Source organism: Squalius cephalus (assembly GCF_949319135.1).
Source record: "Squalius cephalus genome assembly, chromosome: 9".
Taxonomy (NCBI): domain Eukaryota; kingdom Metazoa; phylum Chordata; class Actinopteri; order Cypriniformes; family Leuciscidae; genus Squalius; species Squalius cephalus.
In genome coordinates, this window is record NC_137130.1 from 21,265,424 (window position 1) to 21,280,672 (window position 15,249).

Genomic DNA, 15,249 nt, shown 5'->3' on the forward strand with positions numbered 1-15,249 from the left:
TGTGTTGACGCATTTTAACATTTAACAATTTAATGCTACTGAAAGTGATACAAAAATATCTATTTTATTTATAAATATGTAATTTCATATTATTGAAATATAATTATAAAATTATTTATATTAAATGAAATATTTATTTTAAATTTGTAAAATCTTATTTCAATCTTGTTGAAAAGTAAAACAAAAAATCAGCTATTTTAGCGACAGTCCCTTCGCCTAATTTTTCTATTTGTCTTTTGTCGCCTGTGATATATTTAGCAATGGGAAAAGATAACCTCAGTCTATCATCTGTCACCGTTTACACACACGGATCCTCCTTCTGTTGGAGTACTGCCCGTGTTGCCATGTCCGCGTAATATACGCGTTTTTTTCCAGGATAGATTGCGTGTTTTTTCTTGCGCGATCTGGCAACAACGAGTACTATCAGCGACGGTGCGCTGCTGTGTATATGCACTAGTTCGGCGTTTATGCATTTAGCACATCTATATACGACACGTAGCGTCAATATTTTGCTTGATTAAAGCATAAATGGCCTCCGGAGCCGAGAGAGCGGAGCCTGGAGACAGCGAACAGGATGAAGAAGATGTATACGAAGTGGAGAGGATTATTGACACGCGAGTGGAGGAGGTGAGAGAGTGTGTGGCAGCGCTTCTGATGCCATCTTGCTAGCGACTTAGCATGTAGCCTTTACTGGCCTTAATAGTACATATACGTGTATAATAAGTAGGATAATGTCAAAGAAATAATCAAAAAGGACAATTTATGGCCTGGTCTTAAAACACAAACTTCCCGCAGTGCAGAGAGAAAGTGTGCGGCAGCGCGTCGGATGACATCTTCTTGCTAGCAACTTAGCATGTAGCTATTACTGTCCTTAGTAAATACTGCAGATATGTGTATAATTAGTAAGACAACGACAAATAAATAGTCAAATGGGACATTTTACGGCCTGTTCGCCTTCAAACACAAACTTCCCGCAGCGCAGAGAGGCTGTTATACACTCGTTGTAACTTTCTAACGGTTAGCTCAGCTCGCCGCCCGCTTTGAGCCGTAAGCAGAGGCGCGAGACAAATGGACTTCCAACGGCGTTGTGCTGTTGTTTACATTACAACCGCTTAAAATCTAGCTAAATTACTACTTTAAACCTCAGACTGAACCTACCTACGCCCAAAATAAATGCCGAACACGAGCAGTGGTGTTTCATGCGGAGGAAAACAATGTTGACAGCAGTGACAATCACCCAAGGGTTTATTATGCACCGGTTGTCTACAGAATCCTATTATATCTGAAACGGCACATTATTGGTCGTTTTGTTCTTTGTAGGAATGCATAGAAAAGAGAGGGACTAAGTCTTGTGTACATCCTCAAGATCAGACAAAATAAATGATGCATGTCCACATTCACTGTGTAAAACGCATAAATAACAAATAAATCTCTTACAAACTCTTAATGCGTGAAAGATTAATCGCGTGTGTCCTGGTAGACCTTGATGCATGAGCTTACGGGAGTGCATAACAATGATGCAGCATTTTCTTTAGAAGTCGTTTATTCTATTAGAATGTAGTATTTATTCGGTTGTTTGGATTATTTTAAGATGTAGCAACAGACACTGAATAGTGTTACTGTACTGTGGGAAGCCGTTTTAGACATCGATTTGCCCCGAAGGTGTTTTGGAGATGTAAGGTGCGGTTGGGATCTGTTGGAGTCTGCATTTCCCTGTTCCCTTGGGTTCTCAGAGAGAGAGAGAGAGAAATATCACATTACATACTTTCATCACCTTCATGTCTGAAGATGCTAGGTTGCCTCATCATATGTGAAATGCTGACTGAATGATTTTTTTTGGGGTGGGGGGGTTGGTTTAATTCAACAGTGCCTCATCTAGATATATCACAAGTATACAAGGGTTAAGGGGGTTTGTTTTAAATAACTTGAAAAGGAAAAGACAGATAATGGATTGGAGTGAGCAGAAAAAAGTGTACTTGAAAAGGGATAGTGACAGAAAAACACTGTTGCAGATGAAACCCTGTTGGTTAAGATCAATAAAGCCTTGGTAAAGTTTGAGGACGTCAGTGATTAGAGGACAGATAACACAGCATGTAAAATCCAATTTTGTACCGCTCAGTGCCCTTTGACCTGGAGTCACTTCTACTGCTGTCACTATCTTTAATGTGTGAAGTAAGTGTATGTGAGAGGCTCATGTTTCTTTGGTCGTTTCTTTCCTTGTGCACTGACTTGCATATCAAATCTAATCAACATTTAAATTCAAAACTATCTGTAAATAATGCGTAAGATGTCATAATCAAAGGCTATCATTGACTATCCTTATTTGAATGGGTTAAAGTCATATTAAAATGCACATAAAGGAATTGATAAGAAGAATCGAAATTTTAATTTTATAACAAGTATCCTATTTCTGATCTCAATTATCCGATTCCAGAATTGGAATCGATTTTCGATTCCCAACCCTAGTCAGCATATTAGAATGATTTCTGAAGAATCATGTGACACTGAAGAAAATATCCTGGAAGTTCAGCTTTACAATCACAGGAATAAATTATATTTTAAAATATATTAAAATAGAAAACAGTATTGCACAATATTACTGGTTTTTTTTTTTTTCACTTTTTTTTTTTATCAAATAAATGCAGCCTTGGGGAGCACAAGAGACTTCTTTCAAAAACATCAAACAGTTTTATAGATACAAATTTTACCTTTCAAACTTTTGAATGGTATTATACGTTAACAAAAGTCAACTCTGAAACCGCAAATACCAGTTTCGGTCACTATCTTGACTGCAGAGGCATTAAACCCATAACTAGATAGGGCACAGATAGATCGATATCAAATATCCCATTACATAGAACAAATTATTTTCTTTTTCTTTTCTTTTTTTTGCCTTTACATTTTAAATATCTGATGCATTTTAGTCACTTCCTGTGGCATTTTTGTTTTGAGACCTTGTTCATTTCTTACTCTGCATGTAAGCTATGTAATAATAATGAGGCTTTTTGAGTAAGTATTTCTGTTTCTCTGTGTGTTGGTCTTTTATTCAAGTGGCATCCATTCATACTGCCTGCAACACGAGTCAGTCAGTAATGGCCGTCAGCCAATAATAACCACTCTCAACTGACAGCCTGTGCTTCGTAGACCACTGCGCTTTGGCAGACACACAGACAATCATGTCTTTAACTTGCTTGTTTACATAAATACAGTTATTAACCGTTTCTCATTGCTGCTTGTTCCTGCACAAAGGCAGTTGTGCAGGAAATTAAGACTCTAATCTGAGCCAAGGCTCTTAAATATGTGTGAACCTACTACTTGTTTTAAGACACAAATAGATGTGGGTTTACATACAACAGCCACAAAAGTATGTTGAGTTGCTTTGTCAGTGTTGTGAAACCAGTTGATGGAGAGAGAGAGAGAGAGCCCATCCACTTTGGGCCACCAGTTGATTGGGATTAAAACATATTATTTGGCTTTGATCTTCAGCTATTATTAATCCTCCAGCTAAAGTCACAGGAAATAAGAGGAGCAGGGAATCAGCTGTGTTTGTTACTTAGCAACATGGCAGATAATGAACTTCCCTTTGAAACTAACCTGTGGCACTTGTGATGTGTCTGCTGAACATTAACTACTGCCTTAAAGGGTTAGTTCCTCACCCACTTGTCGTTCCAAACCCGTAAGACCTTCGTTCATCTTTGGAACACAAATGAAGATATTTTTGATGAAATCCGAGAGCTTTCTGAACTAACCGGTGCTGAAATAGCGGGTTTCATTACCCTTAAATGAGTGTATAAACCTGTATGTTTTCATTAATATTACTGATATTGTTGTTTGGAGTTTGTAGATAACCTAATGACAGGCCATGATCTTTGACCTCTAACATTTTTGTAGGGAGTAGTGCTGTATCGGGTGCGATGGAAGAACTATTCATCGGACGATGACACCTGGGAGCCTGAGGCGCATTTGGACGACTGCAGGGAGGTGCTGCTGGCCTACAAGAAGGCCCTGGCCGAGATTAAGCCAAAGATAGAAACTGGCATGGTGAGACTCTTTAAGATGTGTTCACATGATTGTAGTTTTTCTAAGAGCTTGTATGGACAATGCAATATCTATTTTCCTTGCTTTGTGAATACTGATTTGTGTTTTTTTTGTACCTAGAAGCTGCCCACAAAGAGTGATCTGTTCGATGCCGACTCAGAGAGTGAAAGCGATAAAGAAAAACCTAAAGAATCACCTATAAAGAAGAAGAAGAAGAAAAAGAAGAAAGTGGAAGTATCAGACGATGAGATGCCTGTGAAGGAAAAGAAGAAGAAAAAGAAGGATAAATGGCGGGAGGACAAGCCTCTGCCTGCGCCTGAGTCTGATGAGGAGGAGGAAGAGAGCAGGGATCCTTCCCCTGCACCTCCTAAAAAGGAGACAAAGAAGAGGCTCATTGAATCAGATGATGACGATGCCCCCATTACTCCTAAGAAACAAAAGAAGCTTAATAAACCTAGAGATGAAGGAAAACAAAAGAAAGAAAGCGGAGACGACCACAAGAAAAAGAAAATCAAGTCAAAAAAAGAGATTGATTCCTCTGACGAAGAGGATGATAAGAGCGACGTGCCCTCTGAGTCCCACACGGATGATACGACAAACACAGAAACGAATGATTCCTCCAAAACCACGACAGCAAAATCCACTGACAAATTTGTGCGAAGTGAGAGTGGAGGCGACCACAAACAGGCTAAGCAGAAGAAGACCAAGTCTGGCCCGAAACTGCAAGGTTTCAAAGACCTGATTCAAGAGAAGAAGCCTAGAAAACTAGAGGTTTCAACGGCTGTGCTCAAAGAAAGTGGTCTAAACAAACTCAAGAACCTTACTAGTAGCAAAAGCACCAGCAAGTCTTCTCGCAGTGAGGAGGAGCACGATTCCAGTGACACGGGGGCAGCCACGTCTGCACCCAAGTCAAAGGTCAAAAGCAAAGGGCAAGAAGCAGCCCTTCCTTCTCAGCGGCTCTCATCTGCATCTTCCTCCTCCTCATCCTCCACAGCATCAACAGCCCCAGTCAAACCCAAAGAGGAAGAGCCGAAAGAAGAAGGTGGTGAGAAGGGTGGTGCCTCTAACCTGTTTGAGAAGTTCCTGCTGAACTGTGAGGCAAAAGATCGTGTACCAAGGAGACAAGCGGACCAGAGCAAGAATGCAACTCCAAAGGTACATGTCTATAAAGCTCTACTGGAGCCCATTTTCTTCCTTTTTCCTTAATTTGTCAGTTTTGTCATAAGGCAAAAATTTTCTTTCTCTCTCTCTCTGGTTTTTACTTTCACGTTTGATAAATTTAATGCATTCTTGCTGATTAGAAATATTAATTAATTGTTAAAAAATCTTCCCGACTCTCAACTTTCCAGCGGTAGTGTAATTATTAATTATTTTTTCTTTTACTTACTGGAAACCTCCAAGAATGCTTGGAAAAGTTTTCAGAAACTGTAAAGAATCTAGTGTTATGTTTGTGATTTGACTTTTTTTTTTTTTTTTACTTGTTCTACAGGGTACAGGGAAAAATGAAAAGAAAACAAAATTGTCAAAGCAGTCTCCTGCACGGAAACCTGACTCAGATAAGACAGAGAAGGCAAAAGATGGTAAAATACAATTTTAGCTGACTTCAATTTTAAATGGTCTTGTGCTTTTTATTTGATCACCTGATATTAACGAATGCATTCTTCTCCTATCAGCGCCACGACCAGGTCAGAGTCCCGTCTCCATGGAGGTAGACGAGAAACAGGAGAAGGGAGCATCCGAGATGGAGAAAAGTGATAAATCAGATGAGCCAGCTCCAAAATCTAAGGAGGAATTACAAAGAGAGCAGAGAGAGGAAGAGCAAAGGAAGAGGAAAGAAAAGATGGAAGAAGAGGAAAGGAGGAGGAAAGAAAGGATTGAAGAAGAGGAGAGAAAGAAGAAAGAAAGAATCGAGGAAGCCCAACGGGAGAGAAAAGCACGCATGGAGGAGGCACAGAGACTGGCAGAAGAAGCCCGGCAAGAGCGGCTGGAAAGGAAGTCCATGACAGAGTCAATAGCGTCTCCTGACTCTACAGAAGACTCCAGATGGAAGGACAAGAGGAGGAGAAGTGAATCACGGGCCTTCACCGCCTGCGATGACAATCAGGATTCTCAGGAGACCATGGAGCGCTCGGACAAAACTCCTGGTTTGTACTTGTCAATGTAAAGTTAAAAGAGGTTCAACTTTTAAAAACATGTCATGAGATTCTGTTCATTTGCACTAGGGCTGCATGATTAAAATCAAAATCGCAATATGTGCGATTATCAAATCCTGTGTTTGGAAGTGAGGTGCGCCGATCTGTTCTTTTACATGAGTGCAGCTCATGATCCGGTGTTTTCAATGTCTCAGAGCGGCTTGGTTCGTGTAAATGATCCACACAAACTCATCTCTGCATCTGTTGAGTTTGGGTCGTTTATAACGTGCATTTGAAAAGGCAAAATAAAAGCTTGATGGTTTAATGTTTGAAAATGAAGAAATGAAGAAGGCTATACATTTATTATTGTAATCTTAAACTTGCACTGTAAATAAATTTTGTATTTTTCTTAAATCCTTTTTTATTTTATAATGAAGTATTAGTAATATTTCTTGGTATTTTATAGTGAAATTGATGTATAGTATAACATATTTAATATATAAGATAATATAACTCTGCAAAGAAGCACATTAAACCAGGTGCTGCTGCTTTTTTTAAAAAAATCACACTTTTTATCAGATAAATGGCAATTAAAAAACAATTCCCCAAATCGTGCAGCCCTAATTTGGACTTCATTTAGCTATTTTTGAGCTGAACAACACATTGTGTGATCCATACCCACTTGCCGATTATATATGTATTATAGGCTATGCATGTAATTGCTAAGATAGTGGGGATCCCAAGCTGTTTTTGAGTCCCAGATCACCCCTGGACACTAGTAACCATGTGTCTCTGTGTAACAGACAGGGGACTGCCATCTCTTAATCTTGGGCTGGAACTCAAGCTGGACTGGATGACACTGGAGGACTTTCAGAAACACCTGAATGGAGAGGATGAGAATCTCTCTCCGCTAGCCTTAACTCCCAGTGAGTGATATACACAAAAAAACAATAGCACCATCTTTCATTTATTGTAACATTCAGTTTTGAGTCACAAGTTTTTCCTCTATTTTTCTTTTTTGATCTTTATTTACTGTCTAACTCTCAGCTGAGTTGCGAGAAGCAGTGAAAAATGGGAATTACCTGGCAGTAAAACGTGCACTTAATTCCAAAGAGGACTACAATCTGGATCAGGAGGTATGTTACTTGTTTCTCTTACTCTCTTCCATCTCTGACTCTCTGTCTTGAAATCTGTTATAATGACTCGTCAGAGAAACTGGGTCATGTAACAGTTCATCATTCAATCCCTGGGTTGACATCACTGAGCAGGAACAGGCGTTTTCACTCAAATTAACATAGTCTATAAGTCTATAATACCTGCAGAGAGTTTTGTTAACATTCACGTTCATCTGTTAGAACATAATGTAATTGAAATTGAATCAGTGAAGAAAGATGCTTTTTGGGTCCAGAAAAGTATTTGAGATGATATCATGTGAACATTTTTTTCATTTTTTGTTTATGTGCTGCCACCTGCAGGACTCTAGCGGCATGTCCTTAACACTGCTGGCTGCTGCAGGTGGTCAGGATGATGTCCTCAGGCTGCTTATTAAGAAAGGAGTGAAGGTCAACGCCAGACAGAAGAATGGCACCACTGCCCTGATGCATGCTGCTGAAAAGGTGAAGAACACTCACAATGGCTGTTTCACTTTCACAACAACCACTAAATACAAGAGTATTAGCATATTTTGAATTGTATTGTTATATTTGTTTTAGTATAGTTAAGCATTCAATTAGAAGCCCTCAACTGTCTCTTTTATAACTCATCCTGTTTGGTGCAGAACTTCCTGACGACAGTGGCCATTCTTCTGGAGGCAGGAGCATCTGTAAATGCCCAAACTCTAGGTGGAGAAACGGCTCTCATGAAGGTGAGAAGGTTGTGATATTCAGGGTTGTGATATCCCTCCCCCTCCCCCCTCACCATTTCCATTCCCTTTAAATTAGTGTATTGTGTAAAACTTATGCAAATAAAACAGCGATTGACTAATCAGAACTCAATATTGTAACATGCTGTGCAGTCAAGCAAGTTTTCCTCATTTTTCGCCCCTTGTTCAAAATGGCCAGGAGAACGGTTCAAGCATATCTTTGGACGTTCTTTATAAAGAAGTAATTGGAAGGTATGATATTGGTCTTTAGTGTTTAAGGGTATGACATAACAAAACCCTGACATAACATTTGAAAAAATAATGAACACAGTTAAAGTGTGTTGATTCAGTAAGGGATCGTTGACAAATTTGCATTGAATTATTGAAAGTGCATGTAATCACTGAGGTGATAATTCACTCATTCATATGTTGGCTAAATGTGCGTGTTTATGTATTTTAAAAAAAAAATCAAACAAAGGCGTGAAGTTATTTCGAATAGAAAGGATGTGTGCTCTGTACGTGTGACTGTTAGGGATGAGAGACAATTCTGAGAAAAGAGAGAGAGAGGGAAATGTTCAGAAACATAGGAGGAGGACAGAGAGTTCCTTTTAGAAATGATCATCCTATTCTTTTCATCTTTACATATTTACCCTTTAGCCAGCAGCCATATCACCCTGTAGCCTAAGACTGGTTGCTCACTGAAGCTAAGCAGGGTTGAGCCTGGTTAGTACCTGGATGGGAGACCTCCTTGATAACTAGGTTGCTCCTGGAAGAGGTGTTAGTGAGGCCAGCAGGAGGTGCTCACCCTGTGGTCTGTGTGGATCCTAACGCCCCAGTATAGTGACGGGGACACTATACTGTAACAAGCACCGTCTTTCGGATAAGACGTAAAACCGAGGTCCTGATTCTCTGTGGTCATTAAAAATCCCATGGCACTTCTCGTAAACAGTAGGGGTGTAACCCCGGTGTCCTGGCCAAACTCCACCCATTGGCCCTTGCCAATCATGGCCTCCTAATAATCCCCATCCACTGAATTGGCTCTATCACTCTCTCTCCTCTCCACCTATATCTGGTGTGTGGTGAGCGCACGCTGGCGCCGTTATACTGTGGCTGTCGTCGCGTCATCCAAGTGGATGCTGCACACTGGTGGTGGTTGAGGAGAGATCCCCTGATATGATTGTAAAGCGCTTTGGGTGTGCAGTAGTACATATAAAAATGCTATATAAATGCCTCATTCATTCATTAATTTACCATCCACTGTTAGAGCTTTGAAGCCCTGAATTGTGTAGCTCAAAAATAATTGTCATTTGGAACTCATTTCATTTTTTAAAAATCTGTTGATTGATTAACCCTTCAGTCCCCTCCGAAGGTATCATTTGGTAGTTTCACACACAGTGATTGTGTTTGTGTGTGAGAGTCATAATACTACAGTTATTTAATGCTTATTTAGATTTTTTTTTTATCTACTCTTTAATCCCAGAAATAAAAATGTTTTTAAAATTAGACGAATTTTATAATCATTGTGTAAGGTTAGGCACCCATAACTGCCCTTTTTTATAATGAATAGAAAGTTCAACAGAACTTTTTTTTGGTAACAATGTAAATGCCATTACTGACCATTTTGATCAATTTAATGTATCCTATCCTTAATATAAGTATTCATTTCTTAAATAAATAAAAAATCATACACTTGTACTGTTTTTTTTTTTTTTTAAGTTTACTATTTAAATTGTGCTTTAACTGTTAGATATTTTGCACTTAAGTAATAACTTTTGTTATGTACTAAGTCCTGATTGTTGTCTTTTTCCTTCTAAGGCTTGTAAGAGGGGCAATGCAGATGTGGTTCGCCTCCTGCTGGAATATGGGGCTGACTGCAACATCCTGTCAAAACATAAGACCACTGCCTTGTACTGTGCCAAAGTTAGCAAAAATGAGATGGTACATGATCTCATCAAAGACCACATGCAAACGTGAGTGTTTTATATCTGCATTATTTCAAACACTGCCGTGTGTGTATATTTGAATTTAAAGACGCATGTGTGAAATGTATCTCACAGGTTATCAACAGTGGCGGAAGAGACAATCAGAGCTTATTTTGAAACGCGACTGGCCCTGCTGGAACCTGTATTTCCTCTGGCTTGCCACAGATTGTGTGAGGGACCAGACTTTTCACTGGAGTTCAACTACAAACCCCCTCAACACACACCCGGAGAAGGTGAGATGCTTGCTTCAAATTCTTCTGGTCTCAGTAATTGCCATTTTATTTACCAAATAAGTGTGTTGTTATTGTGTTTTCTGTCTCAGGATCTGGCATACTGCTTTTCATCTTTCACGCAAACTTCCTTAATGAGATTACAGCTAGACTTTGCGGGCCCTGTAGTGTCCATGCTGTCGTCCTGAATGACAAGTTTCAGCTACCCATCTTCTTGGTAAGACACTGATGTCGCGAATGATCCTTGTGCAAATGTATCATGTCTTTGTTCTGTTGAATGTCTGCTGTCTCTCACAATCTGCGTGCTGATCCCCCCTGCAGGACAGCCATTTCATATACTCTTTCAGTCCTGTTCAAGGAGCCAACAAACTGTTCATTCGTCTGGCAGAGTCCCCAACAGCTAAGGTAATTGGGACTGTTACACATTAGTATTTATATGAGAGTTTAGATACTGCTATATTATTGCCCGAACATGCACCAAAGCATGTGAATATTTGGGATATGGCATCTGTAAAATAATCAGGCTTGTAGCTAACTTGGTTCCCATGGTTCTTTGGAAATATCAGGGAATGTTTAAGTCGATCCTATCTGTTTTTTTTTTTAAATGCATAGTAATAATATTATTGGAAACGATTCCTCTGTGCACACTTTTGCCTTGTAATTCTTGCCTATGGTGGACCATAACCACCTGGAGGACGGCGCCCCGTCCAAGAAGCCACTATCAGTGCATTACCACTTCCAAAGTGTGTGCTAGGTATATTAGTGCTTCCTTATCTGCTCAGCATTAAGACACCACTCCCAAGTTACTCTTTGCAGTAAAAAGGTTCATTAGCGGCCGGCCGAGAGTCACTTCAGACACAGCAGAGCAACTCAACGACCAGAAAAATACACATGCAATCATACCTTGCAGAATATGTTCAAAATACTCAAGTTGAGACATGCATGTGCTCAACAGCATTCTACATTCTTATTGATTACACTCATACTGGCCTGACTTGCTGCTGACAGTATTTTCATATTAATTTCTGAAGTCTAGGCTTTTTAAATAATGTGTGTAGCATTTATATGTGAGCGTGTGAGAAGCATATTATTTTGAGACCATAAAATAACAATTAAGCAAAACTACTAAAACACTTCCATTACCAGAACCTTTCATTCTTCATCAAATTTTCTCCACAATCACAACATGGAAGAAAAGGTCTTTCTCTACTTCTGCAACATTGCAACTTTAATGTTGTTTTGGTGATATATTAATAATAATAGCTTCTGGTTTTTCATAGAATAATTCTATGTAATAATTTTTTATTGTTTCTAATTCATTCGAATCAATTCACAAATCACTCTGAATGATTTGTTCACTTGATTTTTAAAAATCCTTATCATGGAAAAGTGGGAATTCTGAGCGATAATTTGATTATATGATAATTTATTTAAATGTATTAATCAGGGAATGTGTTTCTCTTTTTCCACAGGTTAAACTCCTCATTTGTGCATACAGAGTCCAGCTACAGTGATGCCACAGTCCTCCCTTCGAGGTCAAATGTCACTTCAGGAGCTCGGCCTCTCCAAGAACTGAGACTTTTCCTACACTTGACACATGCTGAGCAGGACACAGTTTAGAAACGGTTTTGTTTTATTTTGGGGAAAGACTGAAGTACTAACAGGTCAATAACAACAGCCACAAATCTCAGTCTGACCTTAAATTCGTGCTTGATTAAGTGTTTTAACGAGTTTCCGGAGATCTGTTTTTTGAATAGCAACTGAGATCAGCATGAAGTGTGACACATTGGGCTTGTATCTTGTCATTTGTAAATCTTGTTTGTAAAGTGTTCCTTTTATTATTTTTTATTTTAAATAGAATAATTTATCACTCCAGATTCACCCACTGTTTTATGTTCTGTGTGTTTAACCCGACCACGCACTCGTCTGATGTGTTGCTGTCTGCATTGCTTTTGCTGAGTGTATGAAGGAATGAACAAGCAGTTCTCATTTCTTTGTGCTAATGGGACTGAGAAAAGACTGGACCCAAGTGTGACTTTGAACACCAGAGTGGGTGCTTTTTGTTTCCTGAGAATGTGACGGTTTTTAAAAAGCATGAACTAATGGTGTGCATCCTAAATTGGACAAAAATGAAGCCATTATAGTTGAAGAAATGTATGAATGTATACGTTTGGTTTGAGAGGTATTTTAAGGGCTAATTTGTGTTTGTATTGAGAGGAGGATCCACACAGGTTGTAATCATCCAAGTAGGAGTGATTAGTGGAAAAGGTTATTTTAATGCTGATTAGTAGGGAACGTGACCCTTTTTATGTGTGCACCTATGTGTTGTCAGGCCCGTTGCTCATCAGCTCAGTTGAATTTCTTATTAGATTTTGCATTTGACTTTAGTTATATAACCGTTAAAATGGCAGCACAGGAGCTCAGGTCATCTTTTCATACTGGTCATAAAAGTCATGTGAGTGTAGTTTTCATGAAATCGTTTATGACTGAACTAACAGTCAGATTGGGAATTTAAAGCTGGGCTCATCCTGAAGAGTTTTAGATGTGCAGTGAAGAGTTCTTTAATTCTGTTGTTCATGGCCTACCTCTCTTTGTCCTGTCATTGTACTATTAGTAAGTGAAAGACTGCTCATTGATTCACTTCCTCTTTTGACTACAATAAATAAACTGTACATATATTTCCATAACAATCAATATTTTGTCTTCACTCCTCTTCAATATAGCAACCTTAACATTTCTAAAGAAGTAAACAGTTCTCTTAACTGGTACAGCACTGTAGTTTATTTTAATATACACATTAATTTTAACAAGGAAGACTATTTCAGAACAAATGCATGTTAGAACGTGTTCAGATGGAAAAGGTGACCCTTTGCCAACATACACACTAGAGATGGTTGTGACAGAAATGTCTTTACTATAGTCTATAAGAGCAGCAAGAAAAAGACACATGGGAATAAGTCCAGAGGTCTGTACCATGCTTGTAGACAAACTCAGGGTCACAGGATTAGTTTTGAGCTGACAATTCAAAGTTTTGAATCCAATCAGGCTTTGTTGGTACCTTAAACTTTACCTGTCAGCTAACTGTGGAGTGTGTGCACATGAAAGTGTGACATCACTTGCTAACAGCCAATCATATGCCTTGAAACATATTAGGTGTGTTCGACTTGAAGCGGCGCTGTACAGACCCATAGACAGTATATAAAGTGCAGACCGATCCGTGTATGGCATCTGAGTAGTAAGTACAGCGAGAGCTGATGGCTCCATATGCTTTCGAATCTCTCTCACGGTACTTTGATGCCATACACTGATCAGTCTGCGCTGTGCCGGTTCTAGTCGAACACAACTATAGAAACTGCAATTCACTCTGCGAGAGAATCAATGTGATGCACTTCTCTCTTGACCACTACTTTATGGTACAGTCCCTTGGTTCATTAGATATCTAATGACATCAAACATTGGATTAACAGTCAACAGGTAAAAAGGTCCATGCATGACAATATTATGGGAAATATAACAAACATCTCTTAAGACAAGCAAGGTTATTCTGTTTAAACGTCTAATTTTGTATACATGCATTGGTGTACTATCTATTTTTGTCACATGCAGAATAATATGAAAGCCTTTAACACTATTTTTGTTGTAGCAATCTGGGTATATTTTCATTGGCCTAGAAGAGACTTAAAAGTGGGTCTTTAAAAAGCCAAAACAGAACATTAGCGACTGCTGTGACCAAATCAACAGAATTGATAAACAAAATGTTTGCTGCAAAAACATTTGTCTGTCATACAAATGTTTTTTAATGTTTAACTGCTGCCTATCATCCCTTACAGACATTACTGTAAAATATTAGGTCTCTCTGTACTGTTTTATCAAAAATGTCTGCACCCTAGCCCTAGTATAGTGTTGGCTGTAAAGCACATAGTACTATTTGTCAAAATGCAAAACATATAGAAATACCTGAGTCACACAGTCAATTGTTTCACAAGTTCACAACGACAAACTGGGTCACTCGATTCGCTTCCTCTTTCGATCCCATTAGTGTCCACTATAGACTGTAAAAAAAAATAGGTGTCCACATGTGTTGGGCAAGGAGGTCTTTAAAGGGGTCACTTGTTTTATTAAGTAATTAAGTCAGAAAAAATTGTCATATGTTTCATATATTGTCATATGTTTCGTGAAAGGATTTATTTATTACAGAAAGGATTCCTAAAATGTAACTTTTTGACTCTTGCGTAATGCAGTTCCGTCGCCATATTTTCACCCAAGTGTACTTGCTTACCCCTCAGTTAAAGGGATAGTTCACCCAAAAATGAAAATTCTGTCATCATTTACTCACCCTCAAGTTGTTTCAAACCTGTAAGAATTTATTTTTTCTGCTGAACACAAAAGAAGATATTTTGAAAAATGTCTGTAACCAAACAGTTGATGGACCCCATTGACTTCCATAGTAGGAAAAAAATACTATGGAAGTCAATGGGGTCCATCAACTGTTTGGTTACAGACATTTTTCAAAATATCTTCTTTTGTGTTCAGCAGAACAAATAAATTCTTACAGGTTTGAAACAACTTGAGGGTGAGTAAATGATGACAGAATTTTCATTTTTGGGTGAACTATCCCTTTAACGCCCCAGTGTTTATAATTACAGCTATTGACTTTTTATTGTTCTACTTTGAGAAGTGTTGCAAGAAACTAACGTTTAATAAACTGAAGAAATTAAGTGGCATTCAGCAACACTTAAGTAGCATTTTCCTTAACTGTTGCTGCATATTTTTTGTTTTTCAATTACACAATAGATTTTAGACTACAGTATATTCGTTAAAGCGTTCATTTAAATCCCATTAGAATGAAATCGACCGAAACAATGGTTTACAAATCTTGCATGACTTCACTGGATTGTCCAATTTAAAACTTTAACATGACGAACTATATGTAAAGAGTTCTCATTATGTGTTCCTGCTAATCTCACACTACCACACGTGTCTGTTTCGTAAACGAATAATCCTTT

General features: G+C 38.6%; 1 protein-coding gene across 2 annotated transcripts; it reads left to right on the forward strand.

The window, feature by feature from the left end:
* The first annotated feature begins 378 nt into the window (after nucleotides 1-378).
* mphosph8 (M-phase phosphoprotein 8) lies at nucleotides 379-14,009 on the forward strand. Of its 2 annotated transcripts, none has more exons than XM_079880232.1 (14): nucleotides 379-627; nucleotides 3,892-4,041; nucleotides 4,162-5,193; nucleotides 5,528-5,618; nucleotides 5,712-6,182; nucleotides 6,974-7,096; nucleotides 7,218-7,306; nucleotides 7,646-7,786; nucleotides 7,948-8,034; nucleotides 9,847-10,001; nucleotides 10,089-10,246; nucleotides 10,336-10,460; nucleotides 10,565-10,648; nucleotides 11,716-14,009. In XM_079880232.1, the coding sequence occupies exons 1-14, from the start codon at nucleotides 529-531 to the stop codon at nucleotides 11,755-11,757; spliced, it is 2,847 nt and encodes a 948-aa protein (XP_079736358.1). In that variant the 5' UTR covers nucleotides 379-528; the 3' UTR covers nucleotides 11,758-14,009. The 2 variants fall into 2 exon arrangements, with proteins under 2 accessions (XP_079736358.1, XP_079736357.1); XM_079880231.1 differs by having other exon boundaries at nucleotides 405-627; nucleotides 4,159-5,193.
* The last annotated feature ends 1,240 nt before the right edge of the window (nucleotides 14,010-15,249 follow it).

Excerpts from the sequence above, each read along its gene's own strand:
- mphosph8 (XM_079880231.1), top strand. The coding sequence starts at position 529 with ATGGCCTCCGGAGCCGAGAGAGCGGAGCCTGGAGACAGCGAACAGGAT. Across the intron at positions 4,042-4,158 it reads CAAAGATAGAAACTGGCATG|AAGCTGCCCACAAAGAGTGA; the intron begins GTGAGACTCTTT and ends TTTTGTACCTAG. Across the intron at positions 7,787-7,947 it reads TGATGCATGCTGCTGAAAAG|AACTTCCTGACGACAGTGGC; the intron begins GTGAAGAACACT and ends TGTTTGGTGCAG.